The 15,070-nt window shown below is 42.4% G+C and overlaps 1 protein-coding gene and 1 non-coding gene across 2 annotated transcripts; both read left to right on the top strand.

Annotated features, from left to right (window-relative positions):
• Positions 1-3,010: 3,010 nt before the first annotated feature.
• On the top strand, positions 3,011-6,204 carry Rpl39 (ribosomal protein L39). The gene is made up of 3 exons (XM_077107232.1): positions 3,011-3,199; positions 4,582-4,685; positions 6,018-6,204. Exons 1-3 carry the CDS (start codon positions 3,026-3,028, stop codon positions 6,064-6,066), a joined length of 327 nt encoding a protein of 108 aa, XP_076963347.1. The 5' UTR covers positions 3,011-3,025; the 3' UTR covers positions 6,067-6,204.
• On the top strand, positions 5,470-5,600 carry LOC143639567 (small nucleolar RNA SNORA69). Its single transcript, XR_013154715.1, has one exon. It is a non-coding gene; the product is annotated as a small nucleolar RNA SNORA69 (small nucleolar RNA).
• Positions 6,205-15,070: the final 8,866 nt, after the last annotated feature.

Raw genomic sequence — 15,070 nt, 5'->3', positions numbered from 1 at the left:
AAACTTAAAAAAAGAGCTCTTCCCGTGACCCAAAGTAGAAGATAAACATCTAATTGGTAAAAATTGCAGAAGGTGGACCCCAGTTCTCCTGGTAAATATCAAACAATAAGAAATTTGGAAGTAGCATTGTTTCCTTTGTTGTTCTCTGCTAGGAGGCAACACTCTCCCTCTTGAGAGTGTTTTTTGCTCTGGCCTTACTGTACTTTCACTTATAATAAATTTGTCTTGCCTGGCTTTTCACATCTGACTTTAAATTTTCTTTTCTTTCTTTCTTTTTTTTTTGTATCTGGGATTGAACCCAGGGGCACATAACCACTGAGCCACATCCCCAGCTGTTTTAAATATTTTATTTAGAGCCAGTCTTGCTGAGTTGCTTAGGGTCTTGTTAAATTGCTCAGGCTGGCTTTGAACCCACAATCCTCCTGCCTCAGCCTCCCAAGCTGCTGGAATAACAAGTGTGCACCACAGTGCATGGCTAAATTTTCTTTTGTTGGAACACAAGAACTCAGGTTTGGAGCTTCAGCTCCCCACTCTCCTGTAACATGTTAAGCAAGCACTCTACCACTGAACCACATCCCCAGCCCTTAGAGGTAATACATTTGGGTGTCATCAACCAAGAGAATATTTAAAGGTACGTTAGATGAGATCATTGAAAGACTGAATATATACAGAAAAGCGGAGAGATCCAAAATTAAACCTCAGGGATCCAATGTTAAAAGTTAGTAAGATCAGGAAAAATCAGCAAAGGAGACTGAGAAGGGGTGGCATGCAAAATAGGAGTAAACCAGGAAGAAGCACCTGTATAAGAATTAAAAGTATTTGCTGGGCACAGTGGTTGAGTGCCCTGGGGTTCAATTCCCTGACCTGGGGCAGGAGGGGGTTATTTTAAAAGGATGATTTATATAAGCATTTAGCACAGAATCATTCACACCCTAAACTCTCAATAAGTGGTAGCTATGATGAAGACAATGATATCCAAGGGAAGGCTTATCTCTTGTTCTTTAGAGTCAGCAAAAAGAAAATGGTGGTCTGGCCCGGTGGCTCACACCTGTAAACCTGTAATCCCAGTGGCTCCAAAGGCTGAGACAGGATGATCGGGAGTTCAAAGCCACCTTCAGCAAAAATGAGGTGTTAAGCAACTCAGTGAGGCCCTGTCTCTAAGTAAAATAGGGCTGGGGATGTGACTCGGTGATCAAGTGCTCTTAAGTTCAATCCCTGGTACTCCCCCTCAAAATTTTTTTTGAGACACGATCTCCCTAAATTGCCCAGGCTGGCCTCCAACTTGCAATCCTCTTGCCTCAGCCTCTAACAGCTAGGATTACATGCATGCTCCCTTTCAGAATTTTTTAAACGTATAAAACAAACTATATAAGATTACAATGAAAAACAATTACATTGCAATATAGTTATCAGAATATTTTTAAAAGAAAAAGGTGCTACAATAACACATGAGCTTTTAAACAGTTCTATTTGTGGATCTAACAGCTATGTATTTTAAAAAGTGTGCGTTGGGCTGGGATTGTGGCTCAGTGGTAGAGCGCTTGCCAGTAGAGGAGGGGCCCGGGTTCCAGTCTCAGCACTACATAAAAATAAAAGGAATTGTGTTGTGTCCATCTACAAAAAAGATTCATTCTCTCTCTGTCTCTCAAAAAATAGTGAGTGTGTAAACAATATTTTGAAATATCTACATTAACTGTAATGTACTGTGATACCATTTGTGGTTTCTATAGGTGACCAAGTCACAGGTACTATGCAACACCACTGTGGTCTCTTGCTACATTCATAAACAAAGTGTTGAAATCAGTCAGTTTGGTGAAAATACGGTGTATTTTTCTCCATCCAAATTCATGGACTCTGAACTGTATAAACGTACTCTTCTGGACCCAAGACTAAAAACTCTTGCCTTAATTAATTGGCGCAAAAATGCTTGAGGTTCATGTACAACCAAACGAATGAGAAGTTACATTCCACTTATTTTTTATTTTATTTTACTTATTTTTAAAAAATATTTTTTTAGATGTTGATGGACCTTTATTTTATTCATTTATTTATATGTGGTGCTGAGAATTGAACCCAGGGCCTCACACATGCTCGGCAAGTGCTCTACCACCAAGCCACAACTCCAGTTCCTACATTCCATTTATGTATGGGCTGTCAAAATGCATTCTACTGTCATGTATAACTAATTAGAATAAAAAATTAAAAACAAAAACAAAATGCTTGGGGCTGAGGATATGGCTCAAGCGGTAGCGCGCTCGCCTGGCATGCGTCCGGCCCAAGTTCGATCCTCAGCACCACATACAAAGATGTTGTGTCCGAGATAACTAAAAATATATATATATATATATATGTTGAAAAAAATATTTTAAAAAAAATGCTTGAGGTGAATGCAAAGATATACAGAGGTTTTCTAGTTTTTGCTCTGGCGGTGCTGGGAATGGAATCAGGAAAGTGCTAGGAAAGTGCTCTACCACTAACATACGCCCTCAGCACGAGGTTTTTGTTTATAAATGGGGAAAAGAAAAAATGAAAACTAGAAGCACTAGCAACCCAAACGCATGCCGTTAATTCCTGTATATCCTAGCAAAATTGGGCTTCGTTAGTCTAAAACTCCAAGTCCGTCCCTAGGTTTACAAGACCCACGTAATCCAGCCGCCGCACTTCCTAGGCAGCTGGAAATTACATGTAGCTGTCCTGGAAAAGGCCTAGAGCTCCCACCGACCCATCCCGTCTGGGAGCTCTAGCCCCGCCCCTCTACTCGTGGCGCGCTCCCAGTCTAGGCCCGAAGTCGCCGGCGCCTGGGGGTGACGGTCCCTTCCCACGCCCTCCCTAGGGGTTGGCCCCACCCACTCTCCCCCCTCTGTTTTCGGAAGAGGTTCTAATTTGGCACTTATCACAGGCTGTCTACCTCACCGACGAAATGGAGTGCCCCTAGCAGACCGACGGGCTCCTGGGAAACCCACTTACGGAAGTGAAGGCAAGTGAATTTCATTCCTCATCAAGAAGCGCAGGTTCCCAGGGCCCCATGGGAGGCTGGGCTGGCGGTAGGGAGGTGCTAGTCGCTGGCTGGCGCAAAGCATCACTGCCTAAGCTCCACCTCTCAGTGGCGCCTTCTAAACGCGTTCTTCCGCCCTCTTTCCTCCTCTTCGCCTTTTTTCGGCCATTGTGGTGCGAGCATCGAATTCGGTCCCTCACCATGGTAAGTCTATCGGCCGTCATCGGCTCGGAGATGGCTTTCCTAGACACAAAGCCGCCAAGGGGTGGCCAGGGCCGCGTGAAATGTCGAGGGGCAGGAGTATTTTAAAGGTATTTTCAAGGGACGGTCCAGTTGGCCGCTGCTCTAACCCACAGGCCTAGCAGGAGCACTCGGGGAGGGGAGGCTGCGCTAGCGCGGAAGAGTCCAAAGCCCGCTAAGAGTCCGGCTGGTCCGGGCGAGCGCAAGGATTTTTGCCTCCCTGCTGTTGCAAACAGTGATTATCGAGGTGCACCCCCACTCCCGTCCCGCTTTCCTGAACTTGGACCAACGGCAGGCTACCTGTAGTGTGCACGATATGCTCGGCATCAGAAGGGGCAACCAGGAGTGTTACAAGATTGCAGGATTTTTTTAGTCATATGTTCAGAGACTTGAGCTTAATTGCCTAGAATGGGGGTTTTGTGTGATACGGGGATTTTTAGTAAATGCCATCACTGCTCTGTGACAGATTACTATGTTTGTTGGTTACCAGGTATGGAGGGGATCGGTATTTGATGTTTTCTAGTTTATTGATAAAATATACAACTGCTACTGCGGGCTGGGAGAGAGTTGTAGTTATGCCTTTATAATGGCCCCTTATAATGCAAGAGTCTATTGGGCTAAGTTGGCTAGGCTATAGATCTGCAATTCTGCCGGATTGACCTTCAGGGGGTGGAGGGTACACTGGACTTAGATGACCTCAGCCCTTCATGAAAGCCAAAAGATGAAACAGGAAATTGTGAAAGTCATCCTTGAGAATGTAACAATTTAAAGAGGTATGATTACCAGTTTGGGCACACCTGAAATCTCAAAACCTGGAAGGTTGAGTCAGGAGGATCAAAAGTTCGAGGCCAGCCTCCACAACACTGAGACCCTGTCTCAAATTTAAAGGGGGTGGGGGCAAGAAGGGCTGGGGATTTGGCTCAGTGGTACAGCGCCCCTGGGTTCAGTCCCCAGTACCAAAAGAAGAGGTGGGATTAATACAAAATGGTGAGTGGGGCAGAATCTACCTTGACAATGACACTCGAAAGTAAATTTCCCCAGTTTTACAAAGTAGGCCACTGAGGCTCATTGACTTACAAGTGATAGGTTATTCTGGTTAACCTAAAGCTATGGTCTTTCCATTAAGCCAAGTTCCCCAGCCCTAGCCAATTCCCAATTTGGTTGCCTGAGTTTTCCGATGCCTTTTGAGAACTCTTAGGATTTGAGGGCTGGATGATGATTTTTATTTATTTGTTTATTTTTATTTTTTTGTATATCCACTGAGATGTTTGTTAGATTGAGGAAAAAAATTTTGAATCATTTTGGGCTGGCTCTAGTATCACTAAGTTGTTTGCATTTCCTTGCAGTCTTCTCACAAGACTTTCAGGATCAAGCGATTTTTGGCTAAGAAACAAAAGCAAAATCGTCCCATTCCCCAGTGGATTCGAATGAAAACTGGTAATAAAATCAGGTAAGACACCACACACTGTTCTTTGTTTCAGATTACTTTTAGGGCATAAACATGCAATTGAAAGTTACATGTAATCTAATCTGTCATCTATCAACATTTTGAAGTCCTTTTTTATTATTGTTTTTGGATTTGTTTGTGAAGGTTTTTTTTGCTAAGGCTGGCTTTGAACCTGCGATCCTCCTGCCTCAGCCTCCCAAGCTGCTTGGATTACAGGCATGTGCCACTGTGCCTGGCTTATTTGTTCATTTTTATGTGGTGCTAAGGATTGAACCCAGTGCCTCACACCCCACTCTGCCACTGAGCTATAGCCCAGCTCCCCCAAAATCAGTTTTTGAAGTGGTCAGATTTTTTTTTTTTTTTTTTAAGATTGCAACACTGCCCTCTACTGCAGAAATAGTTGAATTGATGAGTTTGGAAGAAAGACATCACTAGAATTGTTAAGGACCTCCAAGGTCAACTAGGACTAAAACTCTGGTTCCCTCTTGAAAGAGCAGACCACAAAGCTAGTGTAAACTCTCTGGGTTGTACAGCAAATCTGTTGAAGAAGAAACTGGGACCCTTTCCATGTTCCTGTCAACTCTTGATATCTGTGTTTTGGATTGTGGGAATGAACAAAATGTATATAAAATGGAGTGTCTAATTCAATAGATAATCCTGGTTCTCTGGTCTCATACAGTTGGGGAGACATTTGCTATCTTCCAACTTTTATTTATTTTGTGTGTGCCTGGTGCCCAGGGCTTCATGTAGCCACAATCTCCAGCCCCTCTTTCAACTTTTAAAATTAAGAGCAGGTTGCAATTACAGTGCTTCATTTTGTGGAAGTACTGCCATTATCCTGCTGAAAGAAAAGCTATGTTGATCATTTTTGATTTTGCCTTCTGGGGGTAAAATCATGACAGATTGACATGGACAATTCAGACATTGCTTTAGCTCTGGAATGCACTATTACTATGGGGTATAATTTGTTGTAAAGATAATGCAGGAGCTTTTGTGTATGTGTGATCCATTAAGAGGAGGTTAAAGATACGCTTGCATCTACCCCACAGTGTGTTGAATCAAAAGTGGGTGTGGGTACCCATGGAGGGGAGGGGAAGAAGGAGTTTCCTTTCTACTTGAGTCCCACTTAAGAACCTAGTCTGAGATCAGTCATCTTTAGGTTAAAATTTCGTTTGATCCAGTTCTTACACAAATAATTTTACTCTCAAGAACAGTCCAAACTTGTTGAAGGAGAAACTGGGACCTTTGAATTTTGTTGTACCAAGTTTATGGTGAATGGAGACGGCTAAATTGTAGTCAGACTGCCTTTGTAACTGTCAGTTTCCTTCTCTGTAGGTACAATTCCAAGAGGAGACACTGGAGGAGAACCAAGCTGGGTCTATAAGGAATGACGTGAAATGGCGCACATATTTATCAAAGCTGTGATCATTTTGTCACATCCACCTGAAAATGTCTGCCCTATCTGGATAGTGTCACAGAAGCTGTAGTACTGGTTTGCTAATAAATATGTGAAACGTTTGAACTGCTGTTTTGGTTTTTAAGGTTATTGGATTAAAGAGAGGGAGAGAATTTTTAAAAATATTTATTTTTCAGTTTTCAGTGGACACAATATCTTTATTTTATGTGGTGCTGAGGATCGAACCCAGTGCCCTGCGCATGCCAGGCAAGCACATTACCGCTTGAGCCACATCCTCAGCCCTATTTTCTTTTTAAGATTTTTATTTAATTGTAATTAAATAGATCCCTATGGCTAGTGGCTCCTAAACCTGCTATGGGTCGTGCACATATCATCATAGACCTGAGGGTGAAACAAGGGATTGGCAGGATCTAGGCACAAATCTACAATCCATTTTACTTTTTTATAAGATGGTCTCGTTGTATTACCCAGGCTAGTCACAAACTCCTAGAGTGGACTAGTCGTCTTGCCTCATTCGCCCAAATAGTTGGAACTATAGGTGTGTGCCCTCTGTTTTTGTATAGCTGCAAACTAAATATTTATTGCTTTGCATCAGGGGTACTGAGGGTTGAACCTAGGGGCACAGTCCCATTGAGCTACATCCCGGAGCCACATCGCTGGGATTAAAAGTATGCACTGCATCTAGCCTACTGCATTTTTAAGTGGTCCAAAGAAATCAAATCCAATATTTTACTGGATACCTTTAAAGTCAAAATTTACATTTTAAAGTTTTTGAAACCAGGGACACATAACCACTGAGCCACATCCCCATTGATTAGGGCCTTGCTAAATTCCTGAGGCTGGCTTTGAATTTGTGATCCTCCTGCCTCAGCCTAGTCTCCCAACCTGGGATTACAGGCATGCACCACTGCGCATGGTAAAAATTGGTTAACACAACCACATGCATTTATTTACATTTTCATGGCTGTTTTCACCCTGATGCAGACTTGGCCTTTATGAAAGCTCTTAACAAAAAGATTGCCAATCTCAAATCATAGATTCAAGAGAGTTCAGCTTGGCCTGAAAGATCGAGTTTAATTGTTGGCCATGTAGCAAATTGTTACCAGCATTACCTGACATAATAGTTGCAGCCGAGTTAATATGCACAATAAAAATCTTACTGGCAGTGTTGAGCTTTTTTACCACATTAGTGTACTGCTGTATTACCCTTGACTTGCAAGTTTCCAGGGAATTATGTTTAACGCCTAACAACTACTAGAATATATAGAGATGTCTTTAGCAAATTATTGGGCACTTGTGTGTCAGCCACCATTCTGGGTACATGAGATTGATACATAAATTATATGGCATGTTTGGAGATAAGAGCCGGTAGACCAATGTGCAATCACTTGGCAGACCTGTGAAAAAGGTGGGAGGGACAGTTCCCTAATTGTCTATGGAATTAGGACAAACTGCTGCATGCAGTAAGAGTAAGGAGACTTTGATTTGTAATTCCCTACCTAGTTTGTTGTGGGAAGGATCTTTGCTGGCTGGACAAGGCAAATGGCAGCAAGTAGAAAATGTTGTTTATGGGGCACAGTGAGTGGTGGAGGTTGTACAGCAAAGAAGACGCTGCCTACAATCACATTAGAAAGTTCAGTTGACTAATCTGTAAGAACCACAGCTTTCCTGAAGTTGGAAGAGTGGGCTACAGGACACCAAGTGACCCAGGAACCTAGAAATTTCAAAACAGATAGTTGGAACCTATTTCCTTCATGAGCCCCTACTTCAAATATTTTCTCTTGGTGCATAAGTGTTACCTGCATGTTCAAAGGTAGCTGCCACGGGGCTGGGGTTGTGGCTCAAGTGGGAGAGTGCTCGCTTAGCACATGTGAGGCACTGGGTTTGATCCTCAGCACCATATAAAATAAAGATATTGTATCCACAAAAAAACTAAAAAAAAAAATACTTTCAAAAAAACAAAAATAGCTGCCACAGTAAATAGCAGTCAGTATTATTTAAGTCCAAAACAGAGGGACTTGATAGGGCTTAACCAAAAGTCACATGATGGAAATTTCCAACCAGACGTAGTGGCACATACCTATGATTCCAGTGGCTCAGGAGGCTGAGGCAGGAGGATCATGAGTTCAAAGCCAGCCTCAGCAACTTAGCAAGGCCCTAAACAATTCAGCAAGACCCTGTCTCTAAATAAAATACAAAAACGGGCTGGGGATATGACTCAGTGGTTAAGTGCCCCTGAGTTCAATATCCGGTACCAAGTAAATAAAAAAATAAGCTAAGGTCTCTAATGGGCCAGCTTTCTCTATGGACATTTTTGTTGTTTAGTACTGGGAATTGAACCCAGGGGTTCTGGAACACTGAGCCACATCCAGCCATTTTTTTTTTTTTTATGTTGAGACAGGGTCTCAGTTGCTGAGGCTGGCTTTGACCTTGTTAGCCTCCTGAGTTATTGGGATTACAGGTGGGTACCACCACACCCAGCTCTCCATGGACTTTGAATAAAAGGGATTAACATCAAGAGAAATGGAAAATTATATGGATACTAGTGTTGTGTATAATTGTGCCCATCCATTGACCTACTGAGAGGCAGGCAGCAGCAGAGTGGTGGTTGAGAGTTTGCAGTCTGGGTTCAAAGCCAGCTGTTAGCCTCACTTGTCTGCAAAACCATGGGGCCTCAGGTATGAGGATGAAATATAATAATGTACTAAACCACTTAGTTCAGGGCCTATGAAAAGAGGAAGCTGGATGCAGTGGCACATGCCTGTAATCCCAGTGACCTAGGAGGCTGAGGTAGGAGGATTGCAAGTTCAAAGCCGGCCTCAGCAACTTGGCGAGGCCCTAAGTAACTCAGGGAGACCCTGTCTCTAAATAAAATATAAAAGGGCTGAGGAGGGGCTGAGGATGTGGCTCAGGTGGTAGCGCGCTGGCCTGGCATGCGTGCAGCCCGGGTTCGATCCTCAGCACCACATATAAACAAAGCCGAAAAACTAAAAAATAAATATTAAAATTCTCTCTCTCTCTTTAAAAAAAAAGGGGGGGGGCTGAGGATGTGGGTCAGTGGTTAAGGCCCCTGGGTTCAATCACTGATACAAAAAAAATTACTGGTGGTGAGCAAGATGAAAGTTTTAGTGTTAATTCCCTCCCCAGCACATGTGCTATATGCTAGTTAAGGTACAGGTACTTAACTAGCATGGGGAGAAGAGTATAATTGGGAGACCACTCTGGAGAAGTCAGGCAGAGCTGGTATGGAGTCCAGTCAATGTCTGCTGCTAGGTAGATGTCAATTCCTTTTCCATTCTATGATTCTAATTTAGAATAGTAGCATAAACCTCAAGGCCTTGCGTCAGGGGTCATAAGAAAAGATTGGGCATTGAGGTTGTGGATATAGCTCAGTGGTAGAGTGCAAGAGAGCATATATGAAGTCCTAAATTGAATCCCCAGCACCAAAAATAAGAAAATCTTGGCTCTGCATCAAGTCTAGGGTTGAATCCCAGTTCCATCTCTGAACCAGCTGTGGATACATGCTCTTTATGAGACATAGAAGAATCATACCTGACCACCTCAGGTTGATAAGGATTGATTGATAATGTCTATAAAGGATCATTTCTACCAGATTCTCCCCCATTTTGCAAATGAGAAGGTTATAGAACTCTGATTCTTGCTAATCACCATTTTAAGTCCTTTAACATGCCAGGTAGCTACTGTTAGCAGGAATGGGAACTGGATTAAATATGTAGTATATCTTATAAATTCTTTTTTTTTAATTAATTCCAAAGGTAATCTTACCCAGGAGGCATTTGTATCTTTTTTTTAAGAGAGAGAGAAAGAGAGAGAATTTTAATATTTATTTTTTTTTTAGTTATAGGCAGACACAACGTGGTGCTGAGGATCGAACCCTGGCCACACGCATGCCAGGTGAGCACGCTACCGCTTGAGCCACATCCCCAGCCCCCTTATAAATTCTTGAAAAGAACAGGATGGAATATTAAGTATTTACACTGCCCTGGTGATGTCATATTCAGGAGTGTTTATGCAATGAAGTCAAGTTCCTAGGTGTGCAAAGCCTCAGTAGGGGTTTGGGAAGCCAGAGGCAAGTGTGACCTATAAAGATGTCACAGTCAATAGAGTGCACCTGTGTACACACCCTATACGTGTGTCTGAAGGGGGAGGGAAAGTAGAAAACCCTCATCCAAAAAAAAAAAAAAACTAAATAATCTGGCACAGTCAGATGATTGGGGGTGATTTTGTTCCTAGGGGACATTTTGTTTTCTTTTTGTAGTACTAGAGATAGAACCTAGGGGCACTTTACCACTGAACTACATCCCAGCCCTTTTTTAAATTTTTTTTTTTTTTGTTTGTTTTTTTTTTTTTTTTTTTGCAACAGGGTCTCCCTAAGTTGCTGAGGCTTGACTGAAACTTGTGATCCTCCTGTCTTGACTTCTGGAGTAGGTTGTATTTCAGGCATGCAACACCACACCTGACCCCTAGAGGACGTTTGATAATGTCTGGAGACAGTTTTTATGCTGCAACTAGGGAGAGGGGAGGTGCCACTGGCATATAGTGGGTAGTGGCCAGGGATGCTTCTAAACATTCTACAATACACTGGACAGTCTCCACAACAGAATTATCTAGCCCAAAGTATCAATAGTGCCATGGTTGAGAAATCCTGGCCCAGTAACACTGTGGCCAGACAGAGTGAGCTTTGGGAGATAAAAATATACTCCCCCTACCTCCACTTGCTTCACATCACTTGAGAAAAATGTCCTTAAAATTATCCAAAAGGGCTGGGTGCAGTGATGCACGCCTGTAATCCTAGTGACTCGGGAAGCCGAGGCAGGAAGATCAAAAGTTTAAGATCAGCCTTAGCAACTTAGTGAGACGCTGTCTCAAAATAAAAGATAAAAAGGGCTGGGGATGTAGGCCAGTGTGGTGGCACATGCCTGCAATCCCAAGGACTCAGGAGACTGAGGCAAGAGGATAGTGAGTTCAAAGCCAGCCTCAGCAAAAGCAAGGTGCTAAGCAACTCAGTGAGACCCTGTCTCTAAATAAAATACAAAATAGGGCTGGGGATGTGGATCAGTGGTCGAGTGCCCCTGAGTTCAATCCCAAGTACCAATTTTTAAAAAAAGTCCAGGGCTGGGGATGTCGCTCAAGCTGTAGCGTGCTTGCCTGGCATGCGCAGGGCGCTGGGTTCAATCCTCAGCACCACATACAAATAAAGACGTTGTGTCCACTGAAAACTAAAAATAAATAAATAAATATTTTTTAAAAAGTCCAAAAGGGGCACAATGTGGTACCTACCCCTCTTTACTCACTAAGCTGGATTCAACTTCATGAGTCTCTGTCCCTCAAAGTGCCATATGTAAACAAGGCACAGTAGTGCATGCCTGTAATCTCAGTGACTCAGGAGGCTGAGGCAGGAGGATCACAGGTTCAAAGCCAGCCTCAACAACTTAGGGGGACCCTAAGCAAGACCCTGTCTCTAAATAAAACATAAAAAGGCTGGGGATGTAGCTCAGTGGTTGAGTATGCCCAAGTTCAAACCCTGGAACCAAAAAATCTCATGCTATTCCCTTGACCACGAATGTTCTCCCTCTGCACTTGTCTAACTCCCATTCATCTTTTCAGGTCTCAACCTATTTTTTACCTCCACACGAAAACAACCCCAGACTTCCCCCTTCTTCTCCCAATCCAATTAGGTTCTTCCACTTAGTAGCTCTTCCCACCTTGCCATAGTACTAGGAATTGAACCCAGGGGTGCTTTACCACTGAGCTATATGCCCAGTCCTTTTTATTTTGAGACAGAGTGTCACTAAATTGCTAAGGCTGACTTCAAACTTGCAATCCTCCTGCCTCAGCCTCCTGAATTGTTAGGATTTTAGATGGCATTCCCGTGCCCAGCTGCTTAGAGCCCCTTAAATCACCCTTGTACTGTGCTTCACAAATGTGACTGGAAACTTTTATGTGTGGTCAATTAATTGACATCTGCCTCTCCCACTAGATTGTAGGACCTACAGAGATAGACCAAAAGGATAGGCTTGGCTTGCTGCTATTTGCTCTCAAGCTAATATAAAGGAAGTACTCAGTAAATTTGTTGAATGAGTAAATGAGCTTGTATGATTGAATGAATGGAAAGACAGATGGGCTTTTAAGTGAGCAATAACATTATAAAATGTATGCCTTAAAGTGCGTGTACACAATGATGGAGGAGCATCAACATTTTTTTTAAATATTTATTTTTTAATTATAGTTGGACACAATATCTTTATTTATTTTTATGTGGTGCTGAGGATCAAACCCAGGGCCTTGCATGTGCTAGGTGAGCACTGGAGCTGCTGAGCTACAGCCCCAGAACAACATTTTTATTTTGAGACAAGGTATCACTAACTTATCCAGGTTGACCTTGAATTTGTGATCCTCCTGCCTCCATCTGCCGAGAAGCTAGGAGTGCATGTGTGTACCACTATGTCTAGTTGGGACCTTTTTGAATAGTGGTGCTATGAACATTTTGTACTTATCTTTTGTCCAGTATGTATTTCATTAAAAGTGACTTAGGAGGCTGGGTTTGCTCGCCTAGCATATGCAAGACCCTGGGTTCGATCCTCAGCACCACATAAAAATAAATAAATAAAATAAAGATATTGTGTCCAACTACAACTAAAAAATAAATATTTTTTAAAAAGTGACTTAGTTTTCATTTTTATACTTCTCAGGGTGTATACACATATGATAATGGGTTTTATGAGAAGAAAGCTAATTAAAATTTCCATAATGAGTATGTATTTATAATCAAAAAAATTTTAAATAACAGGAAAATTAAACTTAACTTTCCATGAAAGGATGAGTCATTCACATATACTGTCTTTTTAAATTATTTTTAAGCAAAAGAGGTTAATTTAACACAGTCCTTCAAAGGCAGGAGATAGCCAGTCTTCAAAAAAAAAAAAAAAAAAAAACAGAAGAAGGACTTTGAAAATCATTGAGAAGCTAGGCAATGCTGGGAATGTAGGATGCGGCTCAGTGATAGAGCACTTGCCAGCATGTGCTAGACCAGGGGTTCCATCCCCAGTACTAAAAAAAACAAAAGTCTTGAGAGAAGCTAGGTAGGCTGCTCTCCTCTGTAGGCCTCAGTTTCCTACTTAGGTTCTTTCTTCATGTCTATTTCACTCTTGTTCCTCTGCTTCTCTGAATACAAGGCCAAACATTGCCTCCTTTCTGCCCTCAAGTCAGGTAACAAGTAAAAATGGACTGGATTGCTGAATCCCAACAGCAAGATCATGAGGAGATCCTCAGTGGCCCAACTTGGGTCATGTGTCTGGTCAAGAATCAACCAACCAGCTGGGCGTGGTGGCACAAACCTATAATCCCAGTGATTTGGGAGGCTGAGGCAGTAGGACCACAAGTTCAAAGCCAGTCTTAGCAATTTAGTGAGGCCCTAAGCAATTTAACAAGACCCTGTCTCTAAATAAAGGTCTGGGTTTGTGGCTCAGTAGTTAAGTGTCCCTGGATTCAATCCCTAGTACCACAATTTTTTTTTTTAATTTTGAGACAAAGTCATACTAAATTGCCAATACCGGCCTTGAACTTTTGATCCTCCTGCCTCAGGCTTCAGAATAGCTGGAATTACAGGTGTGTGCCACCATGCCTATCTTTGATTTTCTATGGGTATTTTCAGAGGCTTCCAAAGATAACAAGAAGTAGGAAAGTTGCCATATTAAATAAACAAGGTGTAAATCCTGAAATGAATTAGAAAAGCTTATGAGCTGTGAGATTTGGAGAAGACTTACCCCATCTTCGGTTTTGGAGGAGGTTATTTTTGTTGTCCTCATGGTGCTGGGGATGAAACCCAGGCCCTCCCACATGCTAGGCAAGTGCTCTGTCACTGAATTTCAGCTGCAGCCCCAAAATATAACCTTTGAACCAAAGACCAAATTCTTGGTTTCGGGGGCTGCAGGCCAGTTAAAAGTCTAAGTTATAATCAAATGTTACCACTCTCTAGAGACTCAGGATGACTCCCACGTTCTTATCTGGGACTACTACTTCCAGAGGAAGTCTCTTTGTCACTACTTTATGTATTATAGTCTGGCACATGTCTTGGAGTATTCTCTGAGATGTTTTCTTTTTTTTTTTTCCTCTCTCTTGCAGTACTAGGTATTGAACCCAGAGGCCCTCTACCATTGAGCTACATCCCCAGCCCTTTTAAAAAATCTCTGAGATTTTTTAAAAAATTACAGGCGAGAGGCAGTAGTAGATGCCTGTAATCCCAGCAACTTCACTCAGGAGGCTAAGACATGAAGATTCCAAGTTTAAGGCCAAGTCAGCAACTAGTGAGACGCTATCTCAAAGTAAAAAAGGAGCTGGGTGCAGTGATGCATGCCTGTAATCCCAGCAACTCTGGAGGCGGAGGCAGAAGGATCACAAGTTCAAGACCAGCCTAGGCAATTTAGTGAGGCCCTAAGCAACTTAGTGAAACCCTGTCTCAAAATAAAAAATAAAGGGCTGGTGTTGTGGCTCAGTGATAGAGCACCTGCCTGACATGTGTGAGGCACTGGATTTGATACTCAACACCACATAAAAATAAATAAATAAAATAAACATATTGTGGGCTGGGATTATAGCTCAGTGGTAGAGTGCTTACCTAGTATGTGTGAGGCACTGGGTTCTATCCTCAGCACCACATAAAAAATAAATTTAAAGAAAGGTATTGTGTTCATCTACAACTTAAAAAATGTTTTAAAAATAAAAATAGTTGGACATGCTGGCACACACCTGTAATCCCAGCTGCTCAGGAGGCTGAGGTAGGAAGATCACATATTCAAAGGCAGCCTCAGCAACAGCGAGGTGCTAAGCAACTCAGTGAGACCCTGTCCCTAAATAAAATATAAAGTAGGGCTGGGAATGTGACTCAGTAGTGGTCAAGTGCCCCTGAGTTCAATTCCCGGTACCAAAAAGAAAAGAAAAGAAAAGAAAA

The sequence above is a fragment of the Callospermophilus lateralis genome, chromosome X (assembly GCF_048772815.1).
Source record: "Callospermophilus lateralis isolate mCalLat2 chromosome X, mCalLat2.hap1, whole genome shotgun sequence".
In the NCBI taxonomy this organism is placed as follows: Eukaryota; Metazoa; Chordata; class Mammalia; order Rodentia; family Sciuridae; genus Callospermophilus; species Callospermophilus lateralis.
Note: the sequence above shows the minus strand (reverse complement) of the source record. Positions and strands in the feature narration are given on the sequence as shown.